General features: G+C 34.7%; 2 protein-coding genes across 2 annotated transcripts; both read right to left on the reverse strand.

Moving 5' to 3' along the window:
• Positions 1–6,924: 6,924 nt before the first annotated feature.
• LOC141704240 (uncharacterized) lies at positions 6,925–9,434 on the reverse strand. Its single transcript, XM_074507527.1, has 3 exons — positions 8,289–9,434; positions 7,552–7,788; positions 6,925–7,506 (listed from the first exon to the last, which is right to left on the reverse strand). The coding sequence occupies exons 1-3, from the start codon at positions 9,432–9,434 to the stop codon at positions 6,925–6,927; spliced, it is 1,965 nt and encodes a 654-aa protein (XP_074363628.1).
• A 15-nt stretch (positions 9,435–9,449) lies between these two features.
• LOC141704242 (uncharacterized) lies at positions 9,450–10,238 on the reverse strand. The gene has a single exon (XM_074507528.1). The coding sequence runs from the start codon at positions 10,236–10,238 to the stop codon at positions 9,450–9,452; it is 789 nt and encodes a 262-aa protein (XP_074363629.1).
• Positions 10,239–16,506: the final 6,268 nt, after the last annotated feature.

Consider the following 16,506-nt stretch of genomic DNA (forward strand, 5'->3'; position numbering starts at 1 on the left):
CATATAAGACAAAATGCCATTCCATTGAAGTATTTTGAAGAATTGGAGCATGTATTATTCTTACTTCAAGTGGATGACAGAATAACAGAGACTGCTGCAAACTACTTAAAGGAACAGATTCAGAGACAGAAAAGACTTTATTCTGTTAAGTCTGACAGCAGATATGTTCCAAAGTACAGAAATCACAATGGTGATATTGTTGATATGAAGCCTAATACTGCACAGATCAGAACATATCTTGGTATTAAGGGGCTTGAATTCAATCTAGAGTCTAACAAAGCTTATGTCATAAGACTAGATCGGGAGTTGAGAAAAGCAAAGATTAATGATCTCAGAGCTGCAATATTTCAAACTGGTGAAGATACTGCAGAGCTTAAAGATGTCAAACGGAGAATGATTGATGAACTCAGATATGCTGAGAAATGTTTGTTGAAGAATTATCTCAGAACAACTTCTGACATCAGAGAGATCGGAAAATGATGAAGCCAAGTCGAAGATCTACAACTGCTTAAATTCTGATATTTATACAGGTTGAAGTTGTTATCAGAAGTTGAATTGGTAAAAACTTTAAGGACTGTAAGTTGTAGTTATCTTGTCTATTTCTCATGCATTTGTACTTAATATTTTTGACATCATCAAATATCTGTTAAACTTGTATATTTTGTTAATTTACAAGTTGGGGGAGATTGTTAGATATATTTGATAATGTCATGGCTAATATGTTTTATGTTTAGATTTCAGATCTTATTTGAACAGAACAAATCAGTACTTAACTGATCAGTACTTATACTGGAAGTCAGAACTTAAGGTACTGGAAGTCAGAACTTAAGGGATATCAGTACTTATGTTATCAGGAGATAGATATCAGAACTTAAGTGCTGAAGGACGATCAGATAAGGACAATAGCTGATTAAAGTTAAGAAGATCAAGATAAACATAAGAAGAGATATGCATGAAGAAGGAATTCCGTGAAGAATGGAATACTTGGAATAGAAGATATCTGATTGATATATTTTAGGAAGCAGAATTATATTCCATATCAATTAGCGAATATCTTGTAACTGTGTAGTATATAAACACAGAAATAGAGTTTACACTAGAAGTGTTATCATTATCGAGAATATTATTTAATATAACTCTAGCAGCTCTCGTGATATTTTGTTTATCACTGAGAGATAACAGTTCCAGATTGTAACAGAGTTTATTGTTTAAATAAAGTTTGTTTTCTGTTACATAAGTTCTTGAAGTTTGATTTGATTGTAATAAACACTGTATTCACCCCCTCTACAGTGAAAGTGTGACCTAACATAGTTAATTGAAAGGGATCTCATCCCATTTTCAGGGCTACCACTAGGGCTGAGTGTTGGGGTTAAACTCAATAGGTAGTATGGTCTTGGTGATAAAAAAACATAATTGAATTGGGTAATAATTGTATGGGTAGACAATTATTATCATAATTGAGTTGGATAATAATTGTATGTGTTGACAATTATTATTATAATGGGAATGAGTAATAATTGTATGGGTAGACAATTATTATTGTAATCAGATTATGTATGTCTTGTTGGCTAAGTTTGTGATGGCTATATATACATAGTCATGTTATTGTTTTGATGTATGTTTGAGTATTGTTTGACTTAAGTATCGCTTGAGTGAATACCGTTTGGTGAGATTGATTGTATTATTGATAATTGTTTTGATTAATAATACAAGTTGAGACGTGGGTTTTTCCGCGTCATATATTGAGTGTGTGTTTTGCATTGTTTGTTTGGTTCTATACTTGTGTGTGTTCCCCCTAACACTGAGCAAAATCGAACGGAAACCGAACCCGAAAACCGAACCGAACTATACTAATTCGGTTCAGTTCGGTTCTTCTAAAAAATATTTCGATCCAGACGAATAGACTAAATAGACCAAATCATAAAAATTATAATTTCGTATTATATATATATTACATATATCTTTAAAATTATAATTATAATTTTTAATTTATAATTGTACATATCACAATACTTTAATTATATTTTAGATTTTATAATTTGTGGTTTATTTTTTAATGTAATTTTTTTTTTGAAAAAAAGATCGGTCTGTTCGGTCCAAAATGAATTATTTCGGTTCTGTTCGGTCCAGACCATAATATAACTTCGGTTTGGTTCGGTCCAGACCATAATATAACTTCGGTTCGGTCCAAGAAAAAATGATTATTCTGTTTTTCGGTCTATTCGGTTCGGTTCGGTTTTGGACCAAACCGACCGAATGCTCAGCCCTAGCTACCACAATATTAAATTTTTGAATAATTATTAAAAATACCAGGGATATGAGAAAATACTTCTTCTTATTGTACCATATTAAGTTAAAAGTTTAAAAAACACTAAAAATCTCAAATATTTTCTCCAAATCCTAATATGTCAACTGCGTAATTACTAAGTTTATTAATAATACCCGTAAATTGAAACACGTCATGTGTATGACACGTCGTTTGATAAAAAAATTGATGAACAAATATGGGGTACAAAACATTAGTATAAAAGTTTTTCTAAAATTTTAGGTAATTTTTTTAACAAAGATGACTTATAACCTTATAAATAAGTATATATTCTCATAGATTATCGAGTTGAGCGAGGATCGAATCCTCATCCTAAAACAATAAAGGATAAGCCATATTTGTAAAAAAATTAGGTTTTAACATCTTTAAACTATCTAACCATAAAAAAACATGCCAATAAACGAAGATTTGAATTCCTAACTACCTAAATTATGTTGATATACACTTATTAAGGTCATATTCATGCATGCAAGACTGGATGATGTGATGACCAAATGCACTTCTTCTTTTGGCATCAGAGTATCCACCAAATCTTACTTAATAATTTATTTGATTTAATTTCATTTTTTTCAAAAGTTGGGAAGAGGGCCATTTTTTTGATCAAATGACTACGGTGCTTTATTGTTCTTTAATATTTAGATCTTTGCATTAATTATTTAAACTAAATTAATCTTATTGTTTGTTAAAAAGATTAGGCAGTGCTAGCTGTATGCAACTTTAGTTTTTTTTTTAGTTTTTTTTGACAAAAGGCCCATCCCATGAGATCTCCTTTCTAACCTACTTCCTCCATAAGTAATAATCATATTTCATTGTTTGTTTCATGGCCATCCTTTTTCTCCCACCACATTTTAGACTCTTTTCTTAACTTCTAGCTCTTTTGTTTCTACTTAATTATTGAGTTTATATATTACACATCCCAACAAATATATATACTCCCTCCGTCCCGGTGTTTAATTTTTTACTATTAAATACTTTAATTGAAAATTTCATATAATATATTATCAAAAATATTTGTAAGAATTATACTATTCGAAAGTATATTTAATCTACTCTAATATGTATTTTTCAGTTTTTCAAAATAATGAAAGAACAAGTTTTTATTTACAGTCAAAACTGAGTTAATTTGATCATCAAAAGTTAAACAAAACAAATAAATTAAGACGGAGAAATATAAATATTATAAGTATAGCAAAATATTAATAATGATAATTATATCGTGATTAGAATTTTCTTTTTGAAAAATTTTGAGCTTTGAATTTTAAGCAATTTTTTATTCTGAACTTAAAAAACACAAACTTATTTTGTTTTGTTATTTTGTTTTGGAAAATGCTTGGTGCACAGAATTGTGCACAAAAATTTGTACACAATGACATCTGATGAGTTTCAATTGAAATAAACCCCTTATATTTACATCAACAAGCCCAGTTAAAATATTCTACGTCAATTGCCGGGTAATCCTATGCAAATTTTATGTACAAAATATTGTAAACCTAACACTTGCTCTTTTATATGTAGGCTCAAGGTCTTGCACTAGTTATTTTATTTAAATTAATGGGAGAGAAAGGTGCATAATTTCAAGTGATTGCTTGATACGATGATTGAAAAGGGACAGTGAGTTTGTATCGTACGAAGCTTCATAAAAGTGCATCTCGCCAACTCAAAAGCCAGCAATATGTCGATTTCGTAACTACAAAAAGTCTCAAATCATCAAATCATTAAATCATTGTCCGAACTACTCCTACTTTTTTAATATTTTTTTACTAATTTTATTTTTCTAATATTAACCCACTACTATTACAGATCTAATTCTCTTAAACCATACTTTTGTTTTTTTCTTCATTCTACGTTCTTCCCATATTTAATTACAAGTAATAGGATACTGCATTTCATATGAACAAAAGTGATTTAAAGATCCTCATATGATGCACTTTAAAGGAGGAAAGTAAAATAAATTAAATAATTATAAAACTCATTTGTAAATGTCTCGTACATGTTGATTCTTATGGTAGAAGGGATAAGAAATTTGATATATTAAATTAAATGTTTTAAGTGTTTTGTTAGTAGTTAGGCATATTTACGGAAAAATTATTATTAAATATAATTATTTTAAATCAATACTTTGAATATTTATATTAATAAATTTATCTTTTAAAAAATATTGAAAAACATATCTTTTAAAATTTATATTAATAAATAATAAAAATATCAAATTAAGTTTGAAAACTTAGGTCTTTATACTAGCTTCCAATTTACGGAGTTGCAGGTTAAAAATTAGGCTTCTAAATTGAGTAATACTCTCTGTTATAAAAATCGACCGTTTTTTAAAAATTTCCGATAAATTGATAAAAATCGGTCAAAAATATTTGTCCGATTCGACCGATTTTCGATAAATTATCCAATTTTTAAAAAATCATCCAATAAATCGTAAATTAATACCTCAACGGACCGAAGAAGTTTTTGCAAATAGGATTCAGCTAGAAATTTCAAGTGGAGCACCTTAAAATAATCTCCTAAAGTAAAAGTACGTACTGTACCACTTATTCATAAAAAAACAACTAACAATCAGAATTAAAAACTGGGGTATTTCACTAACGCATGTTCTGTGGTACAAAATTCATGTTAGAGAGCTTATGATAAAATGTTGATTAAACTTTTAATTAAAATAACGCACTAGTGAATCTTATATTTCAACTTGTGATTTATGTATGACCCTGTGTATCAAATGTTCTCAGATTACAATACAAATGGCTAACACATTCTGTGGTATATAAAAGTTTATGTCTCGGTACTTTTAATGTAATAATGTAGTTAAAATAACATAGTAGAAATTTGACGGTTCTGTGCGTTTTAAGGGGACAACCAACTAATAATTAGAAATTAAATATTGGTCCTGCATATAAGAGAATATGGGAAGAAAAATTCAAGGGGTCGTTTAGTTCAGACTTTTCATATATCAGTTATGTGTTTTGATCATTCCAATCTTATAATGTTTTGGTTCTGAAATTCAATCCTCTAAACTCATTCCTCAAATGCCCAATATATGAGTTTTTAATATCGTAATGGAGAAGTGGATATGAAACATGAGTATGCGATTCGAATATAATTTTCATTATATATATAATTCTATGTAAATATATAATAAAAAAATTAAATCGATAAAACAAAATAATTTAAAATTAAAATTATATTAATTTTTTAAATTAACAAAAATTAATAAATTAATAATATTTTAATTAAATATATTCATTACCCCACTTAACCAAAAACGTGATATCAAGAATGATACCACCTTAACCTGATTCCTCATTCCAACCCCGTACCATTTTGCGAACCAAACGACCCCTAAAATCTTCTTCCAATTTCGTATCTTTAACTAATATCTCTCATCTTGTAAGTTTTATTTTATAATATATGTTTAAAAGAAACATTTTCTTTTTCTTCATTTTTTATAATAATGATTATTTTTAACGATAAAATATTATATAAGGAATAAATATAGGAAATGCTGTTGGAGGTAAAAATAGTTATTGATATCTTAACTTACTAGAATCCAATATTTTACATTAAATTTAGGGAATAAATTTAGAAAGATGTCTAACTAACTAGATTTGTTAAATAATTTAAATTTCTATTTTACAGTCCTATACATTACACATCTAAATATACTTAGGCCTCATTTATTTAATCAATTTTATAGTTACATGGAAACTTAAACTTCCTTTGGAATTAAGTTACAGTTACACCGTAATTAAAAATGTATGTGTTTGGTTTATTATCATGTAACTAATGATAATGTTGTTAATCTTTTTTTTTGAAACTCAAATTCCATTAAAGAAAGGAATAATCATACATAAAAGACTCCAACACACAGGGAGGAGGAGAGGTAAAACAGCTCGTTTCTAACATATAGGGAAGCCTAGCTATATCGTGAGCTACCCTATTTGCCTTCCTACGAACATGTTGAATCCTCACATCACTACGATGACTAAGTATGGATCTACAAAGCTCAAAAGTAGTTCCAACTTCAGCCATAAACATAGTATTCTTCAGAAGAGCATTCACAGTTATTAGTGAATCACTTTCCACTATCACCTGCTTGTCGCCCCGTTCTGTAATCCAAACTAGAGCTTCTAGCACCCCTATTGCCTCGGCTTCGAGAACTGATACTTCCTCAACGAAACATTTCTGCATACTTGCTATAAAATCCCCTTTATCATTCTTGAGCACCATCCCAACTTTGAACCCTGCAACTCCCTCCCGTAAAGCTGCGTCCACATTCATCTTATACCACCCAGCAAAAGGACATTACCATCTAACTTGCTCCTTTGCTACACCGATTCCAGACGCCTGTACACTTCCTTGAACTTTGTTTTGAGCTGCTCTCCACTCTGTAACCATCTTCATACTAATATCCATTGCTGTCATAGGTGATAATAATTTCTCCCCCCACACTCTTCTGTTTCTAGCAAACCATTTCTACCCCATAGGACTTTTGTCATTTGCACCAGTTTCGTTTCAGCTTCCATCCCCAACTTCTCCAGTAACCATACCGAAAGATCCTCCACCTCAGATATATCAAGGTCACACCCACTGTAATCTCAGCATCCCCTTGCATACTCACACTCCAAAAAAATGTGACGTGCATGTTCAATATCCACATTGCATAGAGGACAAATAATCAATGTTGGCACACCTTCCTTTATAAGACTATTTTTTACAGGGATATTATTTTTGCAAAGACGCCACAAAAAATACTTCATCTTGTGTGGTACATGTAGCTTCCAAAGTCTCTTCCACCCATTCGACTCCACCTCTGTCCCCCTATCGGAATGTCTCCCATACCAAAAATGATACCCAGATTTTACAGTATAACATCCATCAACTGTATGCTTCCACGCTATTCTATCATTCACCTGATTCTGAGGAATTCTCGTTTTTAAAATGCAATCAGCATCCAGCTTGTGAAAGGTTTGTTGTATTTTGGTCATGTCCCACTGTTTAGTATTAGAACAAAAGTACTCCTTCACCTTATCACCTCTAGCACTGTTAACATGATGATGCTCCACCCGATAATCTAACTTACCTCGCAACCATTTATCAGAGAAAATGTTTATGTTATTGCCATCTCCCAGCACCCACTTGAAACCTACAGTCAACTCCTCTTTAGCCTCACATATACCCTACCAAATAAAACTGGCATCTTGACCTCGAGACGCTTGCAATACATGATTATCAGGATAATAACGTGCTCTAAAAATCCTTGCTACTAGCGACTCAGGTTTAGTCAAAAACTGCCAAATATGCTTCCCCAACAGTGCTATGTTAAATCCGTGCAGACTTCTGAACCCCAGACCGCCTCTACTTTTCGAAGAACACATCTTATCCCAGGATACCCAGCGAAGACCTTTATTATTATTTACACCAGTCTTCCACCAGTAACCATTAAGGATTCTCTCTATCTCCTGGGTCAATGACTTAGGAATTAAAAAGCACGACATACAGTAAGAGGGGATAGACTGAGCCACATTTTTTTATCATAACTGCTTTACCAGCTCGAGATAGCTTACTATTACTCCATCCTTGAACTCGTTTCCAAACTGTTTCCTTCACAAAACTGAAAACCTTCTTCTTTTAACGCCCAATCAGAGATGGCAAACCAAGGTATTTACTATCTTTTAGCTCATTTTGAACTCCCAAAATACTAGACATTTCATGTTGTTTGTCCCTTCTAACATTGGAGCTAAAGAAAATACCTGATTTGTTAAAATTTACAGCTTGTCCCGACTGCAGTTCATACTCCTGCAACAATCTTCTCACAGCCCTGCTTCCTCCACCTTAGCTTTAAAGAACAAGAAGCTGTCATCAGCAAATAATAAGTGCGATACTGCTGGAGCATTTACACAAATTCGACAACCATTAATGTCACAACTGCTTACTGCCTTATTGATTAAATGAGACAGACCCTCCACGCAAAAAGAAAGAGATAAGGCGAAAGGGGGTCGCCCTGTCTTAGTCCTCTGCTCGGAAATATAGGTCCCACTTGTGATCCATTCATTCCTACCGTATAATGCACTGTTGTAACACATAATTTGATCCACCTCACCCATTCCTCACTAAAGCTAATAATTCTCAACCTATGCCAAAGATAGTGCCAATTCACTCGATCATAAGCCTTGCTAATGTCTAATTTCAATGCCACCTCCCCATCTTGACTCCCTTTTTTCCTTTTCATAAAGTGCATCATTTCGAAAGCAATTAAAACATTATCAGTGATACTCCTCCCAGGGATAAACGCCGACTGATTCTCCGATATAATGTCAGGCAAAATACATTTTAACCGATTTGCTAGCACCTTAGCCAAAATTTTGTACACCACATTGCACAAAGCTATTGGTCGAACATCTGTAAGCTTCTCCACATTATCTTTTTTAGGAATGAGCACTAAATTCGTGCTAGTAAGATCTGCTGGAAAAACATTATCATCGAGCCATTTCTTACAGCAATCGAACACATCTTTACCAACTAAACCCCAAAAATGTTGAAAGAATGCCGGACTATAACCATCTGGCCCAGCAGCCTTCTCCGGATGCATCTGCTTTAACGCCACTGTGAACTCCTCGAAGGATAACTCAGCTGTTAACTCCTTGTTTTGTAGCTCAGTAATTACTGGAAGCTCTGTACTATCTGTGGGAGTATTATCACCACTATCACCCTCCGAAAAAACATTCTGAAAATATTCTTTAGTCAGCATACACATTCGCTCATGGTCATCAACCTTATCACCACTGTCCGTCACCAAATAAGCAATATGATTTAGTTTCTTCCGTTTCGTCGCTTGAGCATGAAAGAACTTTGTATTTGCATCCCCATCTTTAAGCCAAAAAATCTTAGCCCTTTGCTTCCAATACATCTCTTCATGAAGAAGAAGTTCATTTAACTTGTCCCTCTCCTCAAAATACATTTTCACATCTACCTCATCTTCACGATCCACAAGACTATTAAGTACCTCTTTTTGACTCTTAACTTTGTCTCTGAATTTGTGAAAAAACTTGTTTCCCCCCTTAGCTAGCATAGACGACAACGACAACAGCTTGGGAATGATGTTCATCGGAGCAATACTATTCTACAAAGTAGCTACTTCTCCTTTAAAAGACGGCTCCTGCAACCATGAGTTCTCAAAACGGAATCTGAATTGTTTCCTAGACACTGCCATATCAAACAACTGTACATGAATTGGATCATGGTCTGAACAAGTCGTATGACTTACTCGCAAAGTGCACAAGGGAAATTTTTGCCACCATTCATTAGTAGCAAATGCCCTGTCTAAACGCTCCCTGACCCAACTTGGTTTGCCTTTACTTTTTTCCCACGTATATTCTCCCCCCATGAGATCAAGTTCCACCAGATTACAATCACCAATGGAAGTACGAAACCCATCAAACATATACTGTGGATGTGGGTGTTCTCCCTTCTTATCTGCTGCACAAAGAAGATCGTTGAAATCACCAAACGCACACCACGGGATCGAATCCTTCACTGCCAACTGTCTCAATAAATCCCCTGAGTCCTGCCTTCGTTCTCTCTCCGGCATACCATAAAAACAAGACAACCTCCATGCTGGTTGATTGTTTTCCAAAATAACTACATCAATATGGTTATTAGATGAATCTGTTACTCTACACTGCATAGTCGATTTCCACATAACTGCTAAACCACCACCTGGTCCTACTCTATTGACAGCAAAACATTTTGAGAAACCAAACTTCACACATAAGTCTTCTACTTTATTACTATCTACCTTCGTTTCAGATAAGAAAAGAAATATGGGTTTCAGAGACTGTATAAGGTCCCCTAGCACTCGAACTGTTCGAAGGTTCCCCAACCCTCGACTGTTCCAACTTAGTAGATTCATAATGACTGGCTAGCTTGCTGAGCAAGCTTAGCCAAATCGAGATTCATTGATGTTGAACAATCCATAATAGAAAGAACAACTTCATTTGATACCTTGCTACTAGTCACCATATTTGGATCCATCAGCACGTTATCCATATCCATTGTTATTCCAGGCCCACTCCTCCTCCTCTTCCTAGCTTCCAACTCCAGCCCATCACTAAACTCCTCACCCGGCCCAATCTCAATAGTCCGCAGTTGACTTACATCTTTTAAAACATTCCCGCTGTTACCACCCTTATTACTATCCAAACAAATTAAATTACCACCTATCACCCGAGAATCCTGCGCTATCTCAACAGCTTTATCTCTATTTGTTAGATATATTTCATAATGTCATGGCTAATATGTTTTATGTTTAGCTTTCAGATATTACGTGAACAGGATAAATCAGTACTTAACTGTTGATCAGTACTTATACTGGAAGTCAGGACTTAAAGATATCAGTACTTATATTATCAGGAGATAATCATCAGAAGATAGATATCAGAACTTAAGTGCTGAAGGACAATCAGATAAGGACAGTAGCTGATTAAAGGAAAGAAGATCGAGATAAACATAAGAAGAGATATGCATGAAGAAGGAAATCCGTGAAGAATGGAATACTTGGAAGAAAAGATATCTGATTGATATATTTTAGGAAGCAGAATTATATTTCATATCAATTAGCGATTATCTTGTAACTGTGTAGTATATAAACACAGACATAGGGTTTACACTATAAGTGTTATCATTATTAGAAAAGATTATTCATTGTAACCCTAGCAGCTCTCGTGATATTTGTTCATCACTGAGAGGTAACAGTTCCATACTGTAACAGAGTTTATTGTTTCAATAAAGTTTGTTTTCTGTTACTTAAGTTCTTAAAGTTCGATTTAAATGTACTGTACACTGTATTCACCCCCTCTACAGTGTGTGTGACCTAACAATTGGTATCAGAGCCTATCTGTTAACTTACATACAGCTAAAGATCCAAACACAATCATGCCGGACACAGAAACTCCAACTAAGCCTACCACAACTGAGGAACCACCAAAGACACAAATTCAGAGTCGGTATGAGACCATCAGAGTCCCCATACTGAGACCATCTGAATATCCCATATGGAAGGTAAGGATGACCATGTTCCTGGAAGCAACAGATCCAGAATACCTGGATAGAATCAAGGAAGGTCCTCACAAACCAACCAAACTCGCAGTTGCAGTTGCAGGTGAAGCAGCAAAGACCGTACCAAAGGAGAAGAGTGATTATACTGCTGAGGACATAGCATCAATTGCTAAGGATGCTAAGGTACGACACTTACTGCATAGTGCCATTGATAATGTAATGTCAAACAGGGTAATCAACTGCAAGACTGCTAGGGAGATATGGGATGCTCTGGAAATAAGGTGTCAGGGAACTGACACAATTAAGAAGAACATGAAGACAATACTCACTCAAGAGTATGAACACTTTGACTCAAAGACTAATGAGTCATTGAATGATTTATATGATAGATTTGTCAAACTTTTGAATGATTTGTCATTGGTTGATAAAGAGTATGATCTTGAAGATTCAAACCTTAAGTTCCTGTTAGCTCTTCCTGAATGCTGGGATTTGAAGGCAACGACAATAAGAGACAACTACAATCTTGATGAAACAACTCTTGACGAAATCTATGGAATGCTCAAGACTCATGAGCTGGAGATGGAACAAAGAAGCAAGAGGAAAGGAGGAAAGTCAAGGACAGTTGCTCTTAAGGCTGAAGAAGAATTCCCCAAAGCAGCTTCCTCAAAGAAAGACAAGGGTAAAGCTCTTTTCATAAAGTCTGATACTGAGTCATCAAGTGCTGAGAGTGATGATGACTCAGATTCTGAAAGCTTGCCTGAGACTGATGCTGATGAGGAGATGATGAAGCTGTGTGCTCTTATGGTGAAAGGAATCACAAAGATTGCATACAGGAAGTTCAGGAAGGGAGAGAAGTTTTCCAGGAAAAGCATAAGTTCTGATAAGAAGAATTTTAGAAGATCTGAAGCCAGAGGAGGAAAGTCTAACAGAGGAGATTACACCAATGTTAAATGCTATAACTGTGGTGAGAAAGGCCACATATCTCTTGACTGCAAGAAGGTAACGGGTGACAGAGGCAAGGCTCTTATCACAAAGCAGAAAAGCTGGATAGACACCTCAGACTCTGAAAGTGAGGAGAACTATGCATTGATGGCAAATGCTGATAAAGAAAGTGCTGAGAGCAGTTCTGAAGCTGCTGAAACAAAGGTACCTCAGACTACTTATGCTTTTCATACTGATGATATTAATGAGTTGAGAAGATATCTTAAAACCATGTTTGTTAGCTATAGAGACCAAACTTTAACATGTGAAAGATTAACTTCTGAAAATCTTGCATTTAAGAAAAGGAATGATTTCTTAGAAAAAGAGTTAGTCATGTTCCATCAAACTCAGAAGGATAGAGATGATGTTTTTTATGTTAGGAATGAAGTGCTAAAATTAAATGAATCTCTAAAAACTGAGTTAGAAAAGGAAAGAGAGATTATCAGGACTTGGACTAACTCTGGCAAAACAACTCAAAATTTGCTAAGTAGTGGAAACTGGAAAGAGGGCTTATGTTATGGAGAAGATAAGAATGATAAAGGAACTGAAGAAATTAAGCCTGTTATTAAGCAAAAGCCAAAGTTTAAACCTATTAAGTTTGTAACTGTAAATTCTGAAAATAAGAAATCAGAAGATAAAGAGGAATTAACTTCTGACAAACTAAAACAGGAAAAGACAGCTGAAGTGAACATAGGCTTAATGACAAAGAAGCAGCTTAAGCATAAGCTGAAAGATGTCAAGAATGCAAACAAGGTAAAATCACCTAGGAAAAATAGGAATGGAAAGGAAGGTGTGAATAAAAGCAATGATTATAAACATGTTCCTGATGCTCCTAGGAAAGCATGTCATAATTGTGGAAGTTCTAACCATCTGGCTTCTTTTTGCAGGAAGAATAAGAATATTAACTCCTTACCTTCAAAATCAGGAGTTAAGAGTCAGTCTGTTAGATACAAACCACAAAATCCTTGTTTTCATTGTGGTAGTTTATGGCATTCCATTTACACTTGTAAGGAATATCACAGTTTGTACTATGATTATTATCAAATAAAACCTTCTTTGAAGAAAGTTTCCATTGTTTCTTCTAGTGTAAATTTTGATTCAAAGTCTGATAGTGTAAATTCTGATAAGAAAAATGTTAACATAAACTCTGATGCTAAATCCGCTGCAAATGTTAACAAACTTAATAAGGCCAAAGGATCCAAGCAAGTCTGGGTCCTTAAAACTAATAATTAGTGGTCTTTGTGATTGCAGGGCAACAGAAAAAATATTCTAGTTCTGGACAGTGGATGTTCAGGACATATGACTGGAAATAAGGCCCTGCTATCAGACTTTGTGGAGAAAGCTGGCCCAAGTGTTTCTTATGGAGATGGCAACATTGGAAAAACATTGGGATATGACAATATCAATCTTGGAAATATCATAATTAAACAAGTAGCTCTGGTCTCAGGACTTAAACACAACCTACTGAGTATAAGTCAAATCTGTGACAGAGGTTATCATGTTGATTTCTTTGAAGAACACTGTGAAATTGTGAGTAAATCTAAAGGCAAAGTTGTTCTGAAAGGATACAGACGTGGTAACATTTATGAAGCTAAGCTTTCAACAAGTACTGATGGTTCTGCAATCTGTCTGATAAGTAGAGCATCAATTGAAGAAAGCTGGAATTGGCATAAGAAACTCTCTCATTTAAATTTCAACAATATAAATGAACTGGTCAAGAAAGATCTTGTGAGAGGATTGCCAAACACAGTATTTGCTCCTGATGGTCTTTGTGATTCATGTCAGAAAGCCAAACAAAGAAAATCTTCATTCAAGAGAAAGACTGATTCATCAATTCTTGAGCCTTATCATCTTATACATGTTGATCTATTTGGTCCAGTAAATATCATGTCTATTGCAAAGAAGAAGTATGCGTTGGTCATAGTGGATGAGTTCACCAGATACACATGGGTGTATTTCTTGCACACAAAAAGTGAAACTGCATCTATCTTGATTGATCATGTCAAACAGCTGGATAAAATGGTCAAAGATTCTGTGAAAATTTTAAGGAGTGATAATGGCACTGAGTTCAAGAATTTAATAATGGAAGAGTTCTGCAAAAGCCATGGAATAAAGCAGGAATTTTCTGCTCCTGGAACTCCACAGCAAAATGGAGTTGTTGAAAGGAAGAATAGAACTCTCATTGAAGCTGCACGTACAATGCTTGAAGAAGCAAAGCTTCCAACCTATTTCTGGGCTGAAGCTGTGCAGACTGCTTGTTTTACTCAAAATGCAACACTCATTAACAAGCATGGAAAAACACTATATGAGATGGTGAAGAAAAAGAAGCCAAATCTGAAATATTTTCATGTATTTGGATGCAAGTGTTTTGTTCTCAAGACTCATCCTGAACAGCTATCAAAGTTTGATCTAAAAGCTGATGAAGGAATCTTTGTTGGATATCCACTTTCCACAAAAGCCTTCAGAGTCTGTAATTTGAGAACAAAAGTGGTCATGGAATCTATCAATGTCTCTTTTGATGACAAGAAGATCACTGGTCTTAAAGATTTCATTGACCATGATCAGCTGAGATTTGAAAATGAAGACTCATATTCTGATACTGAAAATCCTGACAGTCTAAGTCCTGATACTGCAAACTCTGATGGATTCAACTCTGATGTTATTGAAACTGTGGTGACTACGTTAAAGGAAGATGCACCTATGCAGGGGGAGCATACTCAAGATCCTACCACATCTCAAAAAACATCCGAACATGCATCTGGCTCTTCAAGTTCTGACTCGTCAAGTTCTGATAAGCCAAGTTCTGATAGTACTGAAAATCTAAATACTGAAGAATCCAACTCATAGAGCATAGTTTCAGGGGGAGCATCAGAAAATGAAAATGAAGATAGCATGGATCATGGGGGAGCATCCAGTTCTAGAGAAAACCTTCCATCTGCAAGGAAGTGGACAAAATCACATACACCTGATTTGATAATTGGAAATCCTGATGCAGGTGTCAGAACTAGAACAGGTACTTCAAATGAGTGTCTTTACAATTCTTTTCTCTCTCAGACTGAGCCAAAGAAAGTGGAAGAAGCTCTTCAAGATGCTGATTAGGTGCAAGCAATGCAGGAAGAGTTGAATGAATTTGAAAGAAACAAAGTCTGGACCCTAGTACCAAGACCAAAGAATAGATCTGTTGTTGGTACAAAGTGGGTATTCAGAAACAAAACTGACAGTGATGACATAATTACAAGGAATAAGGCAAGGCTGGTTGCAAAAGGATATTCTCAACAGGAGGGAATTGATTATGATGAAACATTTACACCAGTTGCTAGGTTAGAAGCCATAAGGATATTTTTGGCTTATGCTGCTCACAAAAAGTTTACTGTCTTTCAAATGGATGTGAAAAGTGCTTTTCTCAATGGAGAATTGGAGGAAGAGGTATATGTTGAATAACCTCCAGGTATTATAGATACCAAACATCCAGACTATGTCTACAGACTTGACAAAGCACTTTATGGACTTAAGCAAGCTCCTAGAGCATGGTATGAGACTTTAGCTCAGTTTCTTCTGGAAAGTGGATTCCACAGAGGGACAATAGACAAAACACTGTTCTACCTCAACCATGGAAATGAATTACTTCTGGTCTAGATTTATGATGATGATATCATTTTTGGATCTACAAATGACAAACTTTGCAAGAAGTTTGCCAAACTAATGCAGTCAAGATATCAGATGAGTATGATGGGGGAACTTAGCTATTTTTTGGGCCTTCAAGTCAAGCAGAATGAGGAAGGCACTTTTATTTGTCAAACCAAGTACACCAGAAACCTGCCTAAAGAAATTTGGAATGCAAGATTGTTCAAGTGCATCCACTCCAATGGCCACTGCAACAAAACTGGATAAGGATACCGGTAAATCAGTAGATATTACTGACTACAGAGGTATGATTGGCTCTCTACTCTATCTAAGTGCTAGTAGACCTGATATCATGTATGCTACCTGTCTTTGTGCAAAATTTCAAGCAGATCCAAGAGAACATCACTTAACAGCTGTAAAAAGAATCTTTAAGTATCTTAAAGGAACAGCTGCTCTGGGATTATGGTATCCTAGAGAATCAGATTTTAAACTAATAGGTTACTCAGATGCAGATTTTG

The sequence above is a fragment of the Apium graveolens genome, unplaced genomic scaffold, assembly GCF_009905375.1.
Source record: "Apium graveolens cultivar Ventura unplaced genomic scaffold, ASM990537v1 ctg761, whole genome shotgun sequence".
Classification (NCBI taxonomy): Eukaryota; Viridiplantae; Streptophyta; class Magnoliopsida; order Apiales; family Apiaceae; genus Apium; species Apium graveolens.

Bases quoted from the DNA above. Each gene is read 5' to 3' on its own strand.
- LOC141704240 (XM_074507527.1), bottom strand. From the start codon at position 9,434: ATGAACATCATTCCCAAGCTGTTGTCGTTGTCGTCTATGCTAGCTAAG. The intron at 7,789-8,288 runs GTCTGTCTCATT...TCATTGACCCAG, and splicing joins TCTTTCTTTTTGCGTGGAGG to GAGATAGAGAGAATCCTTAA. The intron at 7,507-7,551 runs GTATTGCAAGCG...TTTATTTGGTAG, and splicing joins GTTATTATCCTGATAATCAT to GGTATATGTGAGGCTAAAGA.
- LOC141704242 (XM_074507528.1), bottom strand. From the start codon at position 10,238: ATGAATCTACTAAGTTGGAACAGTCGAGGGTTGGGGAACCTTCGAACA.